The 16,297-nt window shown below is 44.1% G+C and overlaps 1 protein-coding gene across 2 annotated transcripts in view; it reads left to right on the plus strand.

The window, feature by feature from the left end:
- The window catches only part of MARCH8 (membrane-associated ring finger (C3HC4) 8, E3 ubiquitin protein ligase), a 71,772-nt gene that overhangs the window by 51,523 nt on the left and 3,952 nt on the right, over positions 1-16,297 (plus strand). Inside the window, exons 3-6 of one of the 2 annotated variants that reach the window (XM_009888730.1) lie at positions 8,500-8,579; positions 8,885-9,727; positions 11,692-11,872; positions 15,648-15,795. In XM_009888730.1, the coding sequence (XP_009887032.1) occupies positions 8,500-8,579; positions 8,885-9,727; positions 11,692-11,872; positions 15,648-15,795 (1,252 nt within the window). The remainder of the gene's footprint in view (positions 1-8,499; positions 8,580-8,884; positions 9,728-11,691; positions 11,873-15,647; positions 15,796-16,297) is intronic. The other variant, XM_009888731.1, reaches the window with a different exon arrangement.

Here is a 16,297-nt window from a genome sequence, read left to right on the forward strand (position 1 = left end):
CCAAGTGCTGGGGCCAGGTGGAGCTGTCCCTTGGGAGGAGGGGGCAAAAAGGCAGTTCTCCAAGAGGCAGATGCTAAGAGAGGCTGAAGAGATGCTAGTACATGTGGCCAGGCCAAGAAAAAACAATCACCTGAATACTTGGCTAGGGATGGAGGCCAGAAGCAGCAGAAAAAGGAATAGGGAATAAGATGTAGGAGGATCTTCATATGCTGCCATTAGGTTTTGTGCAGTCTGTTGCACGCTGGGGGACGTGGCATTCCTCCAGGCCCTTCTTTGCTTTTTTGGTGTGTGTATTTCAAACGCTCCTTTTAAATCTGCGCCACGTTAAATGTTTGAATTTCTGGGATATTTTCTATGTTTGTTTTGAAATTTTAAAAAAAAAAAAAGTGTTGAAAGCAGTTGAAATGATTTAGTCATGGGACTTGGACACAGCGCGATTCCCAACTTGCCCTGTTCAAGCACAGTGATGCTGATCGAAACACCCCCGATTGGCACAGGGTGGGCGCACAGCCCAGATCCACATTGCAACTGTTTACCCTAAGCCAGCGCTTTTGCCAAGAACCCACCGTTCACTGGTAAGTGCCTTCATCATACAAGCCACACAGGGAAATAATTAGGCTTTATAGAAGCTTCGTCCTCTAAATATAGATGAAATTGACCCTAAAACACAGGTAGTCACTGAGATCAGCTAAAAAAGAGATTTTCACAGTGGTGGTAATTCATGCCCTCCACTCTTAGATAAAGGAATTGCGCTTACAAGCAGATTAAATGAGGGCGCTAACAAAGCTGGTCTGTAAACAGTTATCCTCAAATTAGTGATACTGTTTCGGTTTAAAGTGTCTGATATATCCTGAAACTGATGATGTGGTGTATGGAAATATCTTCAGGTCATCTGTGTGCTGTTCCTGTCATCTGATTGCTCTGGAGGGCTGATTTTAGTGTAGTGGGGAAGTGCTTTGTAGTCTTACTTTTGTGGCTCTCTAAGGGGTAAACTTTGAAAATGCTAATACTGGGATCACAGCAAAGGAATCAAAAGTGCACTCCTTCAGAAAAGACAAAGCATTTACATTTTTTAAGACCTGTACAGTTTTATCTTTTGAGCAGAAGCACACTGTGAAGTATTAAATTATTCTTGGGCTGAATGGCAGCCAGTGCAGACACAAAGTGGTAGCCTAAGCTTGCTATGAAATTTAAAATCCATTTAGGCTGTTCATCAGCTTGGAACAGATTTAGAAAAGCATATGAATACACACGTCCACTGTTGCCTGAAGCTTTGATGGATTCGGTGAGCGTTCGTCCGTAGAAAAGCAGTCCAGGTTTTTCAGTCACAGAACTTAGCTATCCTGTAGTCTATCAGATGACCAAGGTTTACTGAAAAGAACTGCTGCTCAGAGGTGCTCTGTTCAGGTACATGAGCCTGAGGGCAGGGAAAATGAAGTCGCTTGAAAAAGAAATTTTAAAATCCTTCTACTGAGCTATTGGGGAAAGGAAAAGACAGGAAAACCTATATAGGGTGAAGATTAAGGTATGCTCTTTTTCCCCACCCACAAGAGCAAGTAACCTTGTGCTGGGGCACGGTGCAGTCGTGTTCGTACGGAGCGCAATAGTCTCCCTGTGCTGTGATAAATCCCCTCTCCTGGGGCTGGATTCTTACTTCGTATAGGTATGAGGGCACCCTGTGAGGGAGGAACCTGCAGGTGTTTCCTTTCCTTCCTTTCCTCTTTCATTCCCTCAGTCCATTCAAGGTATTTTTGAGGAAGATTTTTAAGTCAAGGGACCTTTTTTTTTTTTTTTTTCTTCTCCGTCAGAACCTGTGTAGTTGTTATTGGGTTTAGTAAACATTAATCCTGTACTCTAGGCAGGTTGAATTACGCTTGGGGAGATTTTGAAAGGATAGCTAGCTTCCTTTCTCTATTGCCTTCCGCTCTGGTATCTCTAGAGAAAGTTCCTGCCAGAATCCTTCTTTAGATTTCTTTAGGAAGAATGAGGGGAAGCTGACTTCAGCTTCGCTCCTAGTTTCTAGACATAATGTTAATTATAGTCATATACATTATATAAAGTATGGAACAAAGTTCTTCCAGCAGCTGACTGCTGGTTCCTGTTGATTTGTTGCCAATATTATATGGTGGAGTTGATGATCTTGAAAATTTCAGATGCCTTTTTCCCACATTTTCTCCCCCCCCTCCCCTTTTTTTTAACCACTCTCCATTCCAGTAAAGCATCTTATCCCAGCTAAAGACACTTGATTTTAGTATGCAGTGGAAGTCAGAACAGCATGACCCTGGTAGGGAGGATTTAATGGAGACCAGAAGTTACTGATGTTTGATCCTGCCATGTTGATGTTTAGGAACAGCTTTCAAAACTAGCCTGTTAGCAGGGCTCTCTGCCCTTCACAACATCCAGCCTGCCTGTAGTGGCCTGTTCTGGTGATCTCAAGTGTCAGGTTAGTACACTCGTCGCGACTGGTTGGTCCCATTGCATTGCCGCCTGGGTGTGCTAGTTCAGCTGGAGGCCTCCTTTGACACGTGTGCAGTGAAACGACCATGTCTGTTCCACAGATGAGCACTGGAGACTTTACAGCTGCAGTGCACGCCAGCGAGAGCCCTCAGCCAGTGTCTACATGGAATACAGCACTTGCTGAAAGCATAAAAACACAAACGTGATGCGTACTGGTGGATAGCTGGAGCCAAGCAATTACATTTGTTCTGCAGTGGCTCCAGAGAAATGATGGATGTGTCCCTTGGGTTTAATTGAGACCTCCCTGCCTGCCTTCAGCCCAGGCTCAGGTCTTCTCAGCAGAGCAGGCAGAAGTGAATTTTGCCGCGGTGGATGAGACGGGGCTGGGGCTGCCCCTGTCAAAGGGAGGGGAGGTGAATGGCACAACAGAGTCGGACTCGCTGCGTCTCTTTACAGATGTCCTTCCCCTATCTGGAGACTAGCCAGGTTAGCTGCAGAGCGCCTTGCAGTTGCACTTTTTTCACAAGGCCTCTGTCACTGTTTTCTTTCCTAGATCGCTGTCTGTACCTATATGCTGCCAGAGGAACAGGTATGGGGTCGTTGGTCTTGGTTTCTGTGGTGTAAACTAAGCAGGGAGCAGAGCCTGGGGCTTTCACTGCCTGTGGAGATGCACCATGCAAGATAAGTGCCTGCCATGTCCGTGTCTAGCAGCAGCCTTGCCTTCTTAATACACGTTTAAATAGGATCTGTGTGAGAGAGATAAAATAGCTCTCTGGCAATGAGTTCTTCTAAAACAGAGGGTGTGATAGCTGTCCCTCTGATTCTGTCTTCCCCATGTGCTTCTGCCACATTCGTCATTGTGATGTGTTAATACCAGGAGAGACAAACCTGATTCAAACAGAACTCCTGGTGGCCCATTGCAGATCACAGCACTGATCTCAGCGCTGAAAAAGTGTCACAGTGCAGGGGGCTTGCTTGGAGTGGTGGTGATGAAAGGCGGTGAGCCTTGATCACTGGTTGTGCTTGGGACAGGGCAACTCCAGGGCATTGGTGGGAGATGTCTCCACTTAGCCATCCTCTACTATGGTTAGCTGTGTCTCTTTAATCCCCAGAGGGACTGGTGGTAGTTGGAGTTGGCTGAGTGGAGAAGACATCACTGTGCTCCCGTTGTTCTTATGGAGACAGGAGGCAGACAGAAACTGCTGCAATGGTCTCATGGTGCTTGAGACATTTTTAGCGCCAGTCTTTTTGACAGCAGGTGCGGGTACCTTTTAGGATTTTTGTTGCTCTCTTTTTATTTTTTTATTAGCCCAGCAGAAGAGCATCGTTTTGAAATGAGTTCATCACAGTGTAAAATAAAGGCAAACCCATAATCAAAATGCCAGGTTGAAATTTGGGTTGTGGAGCGTTTGGCTCCTTGCTCTATTGCTAAATTTGTGTTTGTCTGAATTTCCTTGTGCTGCAGTTCCTCCTGAGTAAAAGACTTAAAATTTTGCTTCTTTTCTCTAACCCTTTGTCTGCCTAAAGGAGAGATGTACTACATTATTAAATGTGCATAGTATGTTAGTTCCAGGTCCTTAGCTGAGACTTTTAGGTGTTTTCGTAGCACAAACAGTAGGGCCACAGTATTGGTCCTACTCATGTGGCACCTAGAAATGATCAATTTTGCAGGTGTGAGGGAAAACCTTTCTATGCTTCCTTCAGGCTTCTTATCAGTGGAGGAATTCTTCTGGAGTTGTTTCTAACTTTTTGCCTTCAATGAATAATTTAATAAGGTTTTTAGAATGTGACAGGCCCTGTTCTTTAAAATGAGATATAATTGCTAGTTCTAAAGTGCAGCCTAGAGTGAGATGACAGCAGCCATATCCAGAAGTGCCATCTCAGATAAGCAGATTATCTTGGAATATACCCAAACCATTGACATGTTCACTATGGCTCATTTCAAAGATGATTTTGTTTTCTGAGGCAGGGTGGGTTTTTTGCTTTTCAGTGTGCAGCATGTAGTCACAAGCAGGTAATCAGAAAAGGCTGAGTTCCTTCACCAGCAGATCACCCTGTTTGTGGAGAGGGGGCAGAATGAGAACAACTAGCTATGGCAGAATGTGTGTGAGTCTATATATGTACACGTGTACATATATGTACACTTATGTACATATATATACATACACACATACATATATGTAAAGATATATCTGTGTTCCTGATGGCAACCCTACAGCGGCCTTCCAGGGATTGCTGCCTTCAGTCACTGTGATTATCTACACATGAGTGCGGGCCACGCTGTGACCTCACTGAATTGCAGTAGATGGGAATGTCGATATACATAATTAACTAACTCTTGACCTTTAGTCCTGAGCTATTTTAGGCAACTAGTCTGGCTGGACAGGGTAAGTCACTAACACATAGCTCCTAGGGCTCGTCGTTGGAGGTGATATTCCTCCGTGCGAAGAGCATGAAAGTCCACAGAGATTCAGCAAGTGATTCTGGAGTTAGAAGGGTTGGGCCTTAGGCTTCCCATTGTATAATGAGCATGGCAGAAACCCCCTATGATAAGGAGTGCTTTAAAACCTGTTATTGCTGTTGCCACTGTAAGTAGCCAGTCCAACCAAAGGTGCTGCTGCTGGGGCATTACAGATGGTGTGTGTGCCAGAAGCTACAGGGTGGTGAAGGCTTTGGTTGCTTATTTTCCCAGCCTCTTCAGACTGAGGCTTGCATGGGAGCAACATCAGAGCTGCAGGCTAGCTGGATCCTCCTCTCTGTTGCGTTCGCCCATCACATTGCCTCTTCTTTGCCCTGTTCTGGCCCAAGGCTGCCAGTGGTTCTTCTTTTCTGAGGCACCTCTCTGCCCGATAGCTGCTGTATCTGAGTCCGTAAACCCAGACGGGCTGTGTGGACTGGTGAGTGTCAGCTGCGTGCACCGCTGCTTCTAGGACTGGCAGAACGAACTTCTTGGGCTCTTGGCAGCAGCTTGCATTTTGCTGTGCTCTTCTCCTGTTGGTGAGTTGTGCCTCGCCCTTAGAGGCTCATTGCTCTAACCGACTGATGTTCCTCTGGCAGCGGGAGCTAGGGAAGTGACTGGCATTAAACAAGCTCAGTAAAAGAAGTGGTCAGTTTTACCTCATCTTGCTATCCTAATCTGATCTGCGATGCAGCTGTGTAAATAGTTTCATGAACAAAAAGCACGGGAGGAAAGGAGGACGGACTGAGAGACTGGAGGCTCATTGAACCATGGTGGTTGGTGGTAGCCACAGCTTACGTTAGCTCAAACCGAGGGTGGGGCGTAACTTCCTCCAATGTTTTGTTGTTCCGCTTTGTGGTGCCTTTCCAAGTGTGTTAACTTCTGTTCATATTTTGTTTGCATTTGCATTATGTATAGAGATGGAGCAAAGGACCTCCTGTACTGAAGCAACAAGATAGGAGGCAAAGGAAATGTGTGGGGGGTTTGCGAGCTGTCTGGAACGGCGCTGGCATCTAGAAATGGAATAGTAAGCTTGAAATGCAAATGAAATTCCACAGTTTCTTGTTTGTCCCAGCCTCTTGATTTCCCAAGTGGCGAGACTTTGACACTGTCTTGGTGGCAGGCAATTGGATCAAGAAACCAGTAACATCGTTTCGGAGGGGAAATTTTGAATCACTGAATCTACTCATCTGTTATTAGTCTGTCACATCATATATACTGCTGTCTTTTTTTCGAAAGCTTCATTGCTAAAGTGAAGGAGTAGAGAGATTGGATTCATTCTAAGCAGGTTACCTTCTGTGATTTGCTCATAACATAAAACCTAAGACAGATTTATTAATTGATTTGTGACTTCAGTTCCAACAATATATGGCGCTGTTTGCATGGCAGAATGCAACATGCTGTTTTACTGGTTCAATATTTTGTTTTTAGAAGATTGCTAAATATGTCTTTTTAAATAATTCATTATTTAAGTCTTGCTAATTTTCATTTGCATAATTATAGCAGCAGATTATAGTGTGTCAGGTCTTTCAATAACTTGTCAGTCTTTCTTTAGAAAAAAGTAATTACTGCACAAACTTGTTTTAAAAGATAGGATTTGAAGTCAGAGATGTACCTGCTTTCAGGAGAGGTTAAGCATCAAATAGAGAGAAAATTTCCAAGTAATACCTGAATTCACCTCACTGTATGGTCAGCATTGTATGTCATTAGCATCTGCAAGTGGTGTAAAATGGGAAGAACCATGGTTTCCAGGATAAAGCCACTAACTGATCTTTAAGTCTTTTTTTGACTGTAACAAAACAAATTGCTTTCTTGCCCAAGGTTATTCTCTTGGGTTTTGTTCTATATGTGTATCTAGCTGGGTAGGATGGGAAATAAGTTACAGTGTCCTACTGCGGATCAAGAGGTGTGTGCTTGAGTCTTGCCCTCAACTCTTGCAGACCCAGCTGTAAATGGATACCTATTTTTTCAGGCTTGGTGCACCTGAGACATCCCAATGAGAGGCCAGAAACATTGCTCTCTGTAGTGCTGTTGGCTAGAGAAACAAAACCTTAACAGATGGGTCCTGTAAATTGGAAGATGATGGTTGTATCTGTATATATAAAATTGCATTTGTATGTATAAAATTCCTAGTATACCCATCTTCTCTCGCAAAGAAAGAAGAGTATGTTGTGTGACGAAGCAGCTTGCTTTTGCTATAAGAGTATAAAAGCCTGCAGTGGCCTTGTTTTTAAATATACCATAGGAGCTTTTAATAAATGAAATATGGAATTGAAGAGACCCGAGACAGATAGAGTGTGTGTGTGTGTGTTGCACCGTCACCAGAGATGGTCAAAGCGGTGATGACTGAGCTGGCGGAGCCGAGGTCTCTCCTGGCCTGGCTTTGTGCAGCCCAGCATGGTGTTGGCCCTTCTGTTGTTCTGCTGATTGCATTGTTCCTTCCTGGGTTTCGGGCTTGGCTTTGTAGATCAAAGAGCTGTAAACCTTTGTTTGAATTCTGAAATGCAAGCAGTGTTTTGCAGTGGTGGGAGAGCGGCACGGCATATCCAACCAACAGCTGTGGAACGTGGGAGAACCCGGTTTCAAGATTCTCTGTTACGAGGTTATCAACACAGGTCTCCTCCTTGCCAAAACCTCTAGGAAGAGTCAAGAAGTTTATGTTAGTGACCCACAGAATATTGAGGCAGAAAAGGCCTATAATAATAGCTCATGGAGTCCCAGCTCTGAGACAATGATCGTTCTTACCATACTGATTTTGGAGGATTGTCTATCAGCTGTTAAATATGCCAAGAGCTTAGCTTTATCTTTTTGAGTTAGTTCAGCTGAATTCTTCACTTATTCTATTTCTGTTCTCTCTCCCTTGTTGGGTCTACGAATGTGACTGCTGCCACACCTCTTCTCCAAGTAGGTGGGGGACCCTGTCAGAGCAAGAGCAGGATGAAAGGGCTCTCAAAGCACAGAGTACTTCAGGGAATGGTCTGGTTTGGCAGATGGTGCTCATGTGCATATGCTAGTATGGAAAATAAGCCCCAAATAGCGTCTGAGTTACTGAATTACTGATGGTTCTGTCTTGTGGAAAAAAAAACAAAACCAAAAAAAAAACCAAAACCAAAAAAAAAACCAAAACCAAAAAAAAACCCAAAACCAACAAAAAAACCCAAGCCTCTAATCTCTTGTCATCATTATAAGTGGAAGGATTAACTATTATATGGTAGCTAAATTCCAACTAGTCTATATGCACACCTCCATCTAATTATTCTAATTACTGTAGCATTGCTCATTTCCTGAGCTATTGTTTCGTGCAATGTTTGACAGCTGGCAGGTTCCGCTCCAGAGATGGCTGCATTTGACCTTGGGGGAGAACGTTTGTTCCGATTACTACTTTTCCAAGGATGAGGCTGTGTGACCTCCCTTTTTAGCATTTTACAGTAAAGCTACTTCCTTGAAACTAGCCCTTGAATGTCTGATACAGAGAGGTCTCTGACTCCATATGCTGTGTTTAACCCTGAAGGCGATTTCTGTGGTTACCAAACTCTTCTGACTTGTGACTTGCTGTGTGTTTGTTTGTTTTCATTTCACTGCAGGCTGGAAGTCCAACCTCTATCTCTGCCCCTCATAGCTTCTCTCGGACTTCTGTTACACCATCCAACCAGGACATCTGCAGGTAAAGTGTGTTGTTTGCATGGCTGCAGTGAGGCCCATGTGAGGTTCAAATTAAGCAAATGCAAAACTGAAAAAGCACATGTATGGGGAAGTAAGCGATGCGGGGGTCCCGTTTGAAGCATCCCGTTTGTTCGACTTGACTGCTGTCTAACACTGCTGCGTTGAATCCCACTGACCGTTCGGCCCCGCTATGTTTGCCATTCCCACACTAGCCGTAATTCTCATTTCTTCACTTTTAATTATATGTGTTCTCTTATGTAATTGTTTTTTACTTTCTGTGCTTTTATTCCACTGTTCTGCATGCAGTTCCAGTGCAGTGTTTTCTGAGTGTTGTCATCACAGTCCAGTGCAGTCTGCTGTTGTCTTGAAAAATCCTCACTGCCAGAGCCCTCTGACACAAGGGGTCACTGTGACAGTAATCTGTCAGGACACGTTACATGCAGCAAAGAGAAACTCCCGTGGGCAGGATCGGGGCCAGGCACTCAGGTCCACTAAGAACGCAAAGCCCACCCGCACTCTGAAATTCTCCAAGTCTCTCAATGACGTGGACCAGAAGGCGCAGAGCACCAGTGAGTGCTTTGACTATGTGGAGCGAACACGCTCAGAAGGCAAATTGATCCCGACTCAAGAGCAGTGTTTAAGGATTAACAAATTTCACCATAAAGAGAGGAAACCGCTAAATCTCAGGCCTCTTTCTTTTAGCAATTCTAAGCACTCCTACATCCCTTCCCTTTCCAACTACTCGAGTGCATCGGGAGGAGCAGAGAACAGCGCTGTGCATATCCCCTTGCTGGAGGACAAAGTGGACCATGACAACTCAAGGAGCAAAAAACTGTTGCGTTACCTTTTTTCCTTCTCCCACACCTCCAGCACCAGCAGCCTGCATAAGTTCCACGAACTGGAGAGCTATTCCAGTTACTTCCAAGCTGAGAAATCCTCCAGCGTGCTGGTGGAAAGCACGGACTTCTGCTCTGATGATATGGGAGATGATGACGTCTTTGAGGACAGCACCTCAGTGAAATTGAAATCAAAAGAGCAGCGGGCGCCGCTCTGTTCAGTTGAGAAGGACAGTGACCTTGACTGCCCTTCCCCCCTCTCAGAAAAGCTCCCCCCTCTCTCCCCTGTGTCCACATCGGGGGATACCTGCAGGTTGGTTTACCAGAGAACCGCCTACCTTCGAGCCCTCCCATGTGCAGTGGTGACCGTTCTGCTTTTCCCCTGCCTCTGTGCTTTTTCTGTCTTTTCTGCCACCCTATGTCACCTTGCTTTAATATGTGCGATTTGAAGCATGCAGCCTCCTCTCTGCTGTCCTGCACCCTTCTGATGCACTTAACAAGGCTACTGAGCAAAAGGATTCCCTTTGGAGTCAAATAAATTCTCTTGCAATTTGTTTCGTTTGGGGTTCTGAGATGGTATTTTTCTCTTAGCAGTGCCCAAACTGGGCATACCATGAGAGAATCAGCTATGCATATTAAAGGCCAAGCTGAACATGTCTTAGCTTTTAATGAGCGATGTGTTGTCCTGACAGTCACTGCTGGTTTGGTCAGAGGGTGGAGAGTCAGGAGGAAAACAGACTGTTTGAAAGTTGCTTCTGAGATCAGGTCAATATAGCTTAAGATTTTTTTTTTTATTTTTTTTATCTTTTCCTCACAGTTTGTATCCCACAACACTCTCTTATTTGTAAAGGGCTTTCCGGATGCCTTAGTCAAAAGGGGGATCTGAGCAGTGGGTGTTGGTGGGCCTGTGTGATGTCCATAGTGTGAGGTCCAAAAAGGATGGGTGTCCTTGTTCCAACTACAGAGGATTAGTCATCTGCACAGGTGGTGAGAACAGCCAGCTCTGGACTGTCTTCATGGTGACTTGTGGGCAGGTGTGCTCCATCCCAGCTCCAAAATGTGGCTGAGGAGCAGGAGTCACCAAGTACAGGAGCAAATATCCCATCCCTCTACCTAGCATTTTACTACCCTAATCTGTCTCCTTCCTGACAGCACTTTCCGGAGCTGGCTTTGTTACTACTTGCCAATATTATTTGATTTCTCCCCCTCATTACCAGCAAAATCTAGTTCCGTACTGGCTTGTCATCAACAAGACGCTGTTGTAATCCACCCACTCCTTCATTTCCACTTGCCAGCTATCAGCAAGGTCGCAAGAGGCAAGATGCTACACATCAGTAAGAGATTTCAGTAATAGACAGGGATGGCAGCACGCCAGGACGTACTTCACATATGCTTAGTAACTTATATTCATTCCCTGAGCTCCTTACCATCCCTCCTTCAATTCATGACCTCTTCCACATGGTTAGAAGGACTTAGTGATGTTTGATGCAACCCAAGGGCCGCGTATAAATTGAAGCTGGAAATCAAATGCCAGCACCTGTTAGTAACACTATATCGGGTGTCCTTGCTGGCTGCACAGTTAGGCTGGGAGGGAAGTGGGGGATTTTGCAGAGCTGATGCTTCCCTAGCAGCTCTTGCAAAGTAAGAATTGGAGAGCAAAACCATTAGTCCGTTTAGAGTAGGTGTATTTTGGGGAAATTCAGTGCTGTAGCTTTGCAGCATGGATCTGTCTCTTAGCAATCGACACTAGAAATAATGACTTCTTGTACAAAATCCAGGCTATCTAAATTAGCTCTTTGTGATACTGGGGTTGGCTGTTTCACCATTGGTTTGGGAATTTTGTTTTATCTTGTGTTTCAGATCGTACTCCATGAGTAGCTGTACCTCTCTGTGCGTATTTTGTCTTGGGAAGTGCTGTCTGATCTGTTTAAATGCTATTTTCAGTTAAGTGCTACTGTTCTAGATGAAGCGTTGTCGTTTCTTCCCCTGTTTTTTCTTTTGGATACTGCATTTCTGTCAGGCTCTGTGTGTCCGCCTCATCTGTTAGAAAGCAGCTGTCTAGTTAGCAGCGTCTGTGCTCAATTATTTTGTGCCTGTGTATGTGCTTGCGCAGCAATGGAGTTCTTTAGTTTTAGCTCCTTTGTGGAACACATTCCTTTGATATGTATGTCTCAGGATCCTCAATGGACAACCGCGTGTGATCACAGATATTACATGCCTCTTCCACATCCTTTCTGCTTCCTCTTCTCCTAATGAGCAGCTTTGCTTCTGATTCAGGATATGTCACTGTGAAGGAGATGATGAGAGCCCTTTGATTACCCCCTGTCACTGCACGGGAAGTCTTCATTTTGTGCACCAGGCCTGCCTGCAGCAATGGATCAAGAGCTCAGATACGCGATGCTGTGAACTGTGCAAGTACGAGTTCATCATGGAGACAAAACTGAAGCCTTTGCGAAAGGTAGGCACGACACTTGCTTCCCCCAGGAGATGCTTTGTTAAACGCAGATCCACTCCAAGAAGAGGCAGTCCTTGCCCCTGAGCCCGCAGCACCCCTCACCTATTTATCATGTTTCCGTGGCTCCTTGGTAAGCCTGGTCAGTTTTGTAGAGGTGCAAATTAACACTCAGCCTGGCAAATGGCATTTGCGCAAATTGTTCCACAATTGCATCAGTGGAATCCAACTGTGAGGGTTAGCTATTGTAGCCCAGCAGCTCTCTGTATCTGAACATACATACATACACACACACATATGTGCATGCAGCAACCTGATTTTTTTCTTTACAGTTACATTTTTAGAGCTGATGCACAAAGGTATTTGCTCTGCAGTTATCCAAATTTTTTTAAATAGGTATGACTGTTACCCGATTTAGTTTGCTGCTCTGAGATCCACATGGCTTTTAAGTTCTCTTGAAAATTTGGGCATTTCATGTTAAACTTACTTTAAATCGCACTTTCTGAGTGTAATTTGGTTAAAATGTATAGCTTTTTTTCTTTTTAAAGGATCAAACCTTTTTTAGCAAAAATATTGCAGTTTATGTAGAAGAAGGTTCACCAATAAATATGTTTTTATTTTTACTTTTTCTTAGACTGTGATTGACTAGGTTTTAGTACTTCAGGCTGCTAGAACCTGCATTTTTGTTTTACAGAAAAGTACCTTTCATAAATCTGGTGAATTAAAGGATATAGGTACTTAAATGCTACTTGTGTTATAAGGCCAGTTTTGTGCTTGTATCCTTTTTGTTCTCCCACATCCTCCAGGATTTCAAGTTCAGTTGGTGCTTACCATCAAGATTTTGAGATGGAAGTCACAGGTATTCTTAGCATAGACAAATCTTGCCACGTCTGCCAGAGTGGAATAGGTTAATAACAATAACCTCAGTCTGGAACTAGAATAAATGAGAAACATTAAATTCAATTATGATGAGCGTAAATCATGTCGAGTGGGAAGTCCAGACTGCAGCCATCCAAAATCTGTTATGAGAACTTGTCCGATTCCTAAAAGTGACTCCTAGCAGAAAATAGAGCGGATTTGAAACACTTTTTTTTATGGAGATGTACAATTAGCAAAGTATATATCTTATTATGTCTGGTTGATGGGATGACCTCCGCTTACGACTGCGGTGAATCGTTGCCTTCTAAGTACTGCAGATTTTGCCTTGGTAGCCCCTTCGCCCAGAGCATAGTACCCCTGAGCTGCAATACTGGCCATCATAGGCTCTGTTATCTGCACAGACAATACTTTGCACAGCCCAGCCATAGGACATTAGACAATCCCAAGTAAAAAGAGTTGCTATAGTTGGCAATTGGCTGCTGTTTTTTCTGTGCCTGGAGTGGGTGGAAACATTTTCAGAATATTTGTGCCCTGTGAGAAAAAGCTGTTGGGCACCTTCAGAAATGAGTCACTCAGCATCGTTAGTTATATCTGAACAGGTCATCTGTGGGAAAGAGACCAGCTGCCAGAAGGTAGGGACAGAGCCATAAACAGAGGGAGGAGGAATTTACCTCTCAAATATATCTGGAGAGTCTTGTAGAGGTTCAGCGGCAGCCGGACGGCGAGCTGCCTCTGTATCTTCAACTCAGCCTTTACGGTACCCTGTCAGTCAGAAGAAAACAGTCTGGAACTGGTGATTATGAACAGGATGGGACAAATAATAGGGCTTCTCCTTGTCTGTAAGGTGGAAATGGAGTTAAACACGCTCAGCCTCCTAAGGTTGTATCACAGTACAGTGCATTGGCCTGTTCAAACACAAAGTTACTAAGGGAAAAGGATGAGAAAAAAACAGGTTTAACGGTCTAAGTGACGCTGAGGGGAGACAAGAGAGGGATGCTTTGTTTTAAAATTTCAGTGGAAAAAAAAAAAAAAAAAGACATTAAATCTAAATTTTCTGCTGAATTTTTTGTTTTAACAACACTTCAAAAACCCAGAAATGCTGACTATTGTAATTGGGAAATTCCACATGCTGTGTCATCAGAATAAAGCAGCAGGGACCTACAGATTCGAGTTTCCTCTCTGGGCTAGTGCACAGTTTGCAGAATATCTTCTCTTTTGCTGTGCAGTCATTTCTCTTGGAGAGATGAGATGGTATGGCTTGGTTTGGTGGCTGTGGAGCCAGAAGTTCACAGGGGATACTGTCCAGCGGAGCAGCTCAAGCTGCGGAACAGAAAGGAGAGATATAAATTAATCAAAACACAAGTCCTCGCAGGTCTGTAAGAGCATTCACAAATAGATTTCACATGCTTACATTTTGACAAAATAAATTAATTAATTTATACTTTTATATTAAAGTTTACTAAAAATAAACAAATCTGTTTAGATGCAAAAGCAATTTTCTGTGTAAAACACAACATCCAAAGGGAATGTTTTGTCCAATCTTTTTCTAAGAAGACTGAAAGCATATAGCTTTCTAGCGTGACGTGAGTCTTAGCATGTCATTGCTGGAAGTCTTCATTCTTGTGCCATGATAAGATTTGGATGCCCACAGAACTGGAGATGTGGCGTGGACTGGCCAAAGAGATTGTTGGCAAGACAGAAGATCACAAAGTCTCTGTTTTAGTGTTCAACCATTCCTGTATTTGTAGCAGTGGAAACAATAATTCAACATAATGGGCGATCTCAATCGTACTGCTAAGAATACCAGTGACTTCCATCTCAAAATCTTGATGGTAAGCACCAACAAATCCCGGAGGATGTGCAAGAACAAAAAGGATACAAGCACAAAACTGGCCTTATAATACAAGTAGCATCGTATCAGCCAAGTCATCCTCACTCTCTACCACTCCTTTTCAAAGTCCTCTTTTTCTACAAATTATTCTAGGAGAGATCAAACACAGCTCACTACAAACACATAGGTGTTTTTGAACAATTCCTTGCATATTAGAAGCATCTATAATAATTGTCTAGTTTCTTTGTTTCTTTCCTAAATGAGAGCAACCTGGCTGTGTGGTTTCTATTTAGGCTGTATAAACATCATTGATAGAGGCAGGTCTGGGGATTTAATTTGCTGTATCCTCTCACTTACAAAAGCGGTCATCCCAGTTCTACTCTATATTCTTAGGGCATGTGTATTTAAGTGCACTTGGAAGACTGAAAATAAAATACGGGTGTCACTGCTGTAAGTAGTGTTAAATATACGTGAAGACTGAATGAAACACCAAGGTAGGAGGTGAGAAGTGAGCAGCCTTGAGCTGAGAGCTAAACAGCCCTGACTGTGCGCCAGGGGACTCTAACAGAGCTCAGCGTGAGCCGTCTGGCATGCACTGGTCAGTCGGATCACGCAGCACTGATATTGCAGTGTTTTATTGAATGCCTGCCTGAGCAAGGGTACTCTTTGCCACTCACAATGCTCCGCGGTGGTGGTGGGTACCCGCTGTTCGGTGGGGAACACGCGAAGGAGCAGCCTTGCTTGCGCAGCATGAGGCCTCGTGTTCGGGTGCCTCTGTGCCGGCGTTGCGCCCGCCTGGGTGAGCAGGGTGGGATGGCGTTGCGCTGAGGCTCCGCATCAGGGCTGAGCACTGCAGGTCCCCTCCGGTGCCAGGACCACTCCTGTCGCAGCAGGGTGAGCTGCGTACATGCTGTGCTCAGAGCAATAATGCCATTTGACTTTTAAAATCCCGTGTTGGGAGGAAACTGGTCTGCTGCCTGGTTTTTGTTCTTATCAATGTTCTTTTTTTATACTCTCTAGTAGCTGCAATAAACAGCTAATGTTTTGCTCTGCTTCTGGGTTTCTTGCCAGTGGGAGAAGCTGCAGATGACAGCCAGCGAGAGGAGGAAGATTGTGTGCTCTGTAACATTCCATATCATCGCCATCACCTGCGTTGTGTGGTCTCTCTACGTCCTGATAGACAGGACTGCGGAAGAGATTAAACAGGGACAGACTACTGGTATGTTACTTGCTTAGCATCCCACTTATTCTCTTGGAATAATTATTTATCTTGAATGCAGAGAGGATGCGCATCATGAGTGTGCAGGTAATGTTTATACTTAGACTACTCAGCTTTAGCCTGAGGTTGGGTTGGTTTAAAAGCACAGTTCTAAAATGATTTAGTTAAATCAGTGTAAATTCATCTGTGGGTGCTTTTTAAGTCTGTTTCAAGTCAATTTAGTTTGCACTTGTGAAATGCAGAGATATGAGAGCTAATCCACTGTAGCCAGACACAAAATTGCACTGCCTTAACTAATTTAGTTTTGAATTGGAACGCTTATTGAGCAGATAAGGACGTAAGCGTTTGTTTGCTGCCATGGCTACCTTTTAACTGAGCAAAACCAGAACAGGTTTTAAAAAGAGAAGTAAGAGGAACCTAAATCCAAATCTTTGAGGTAAATCAACAGGGTTTCTTTCTGTTCGGTCATCTGTGAGGTGGGTTAGCACAGGTTTCCTGTGAG

Source organism: Charadrius vociferus, unplaced genomic scaffold, assembly GCF_000708025.1.
Source record: "Charadrius vociferus isolate BGI_N301 unplaced genomic scaffold, ASM70802v2 scaffold436, whole genome shotgun sequence".
NCBI lineage: Eukaryota > Metazoa > Chordata > Aves > Charadriiformes > Charadriidae > Charadrius > Charadrius vociferus.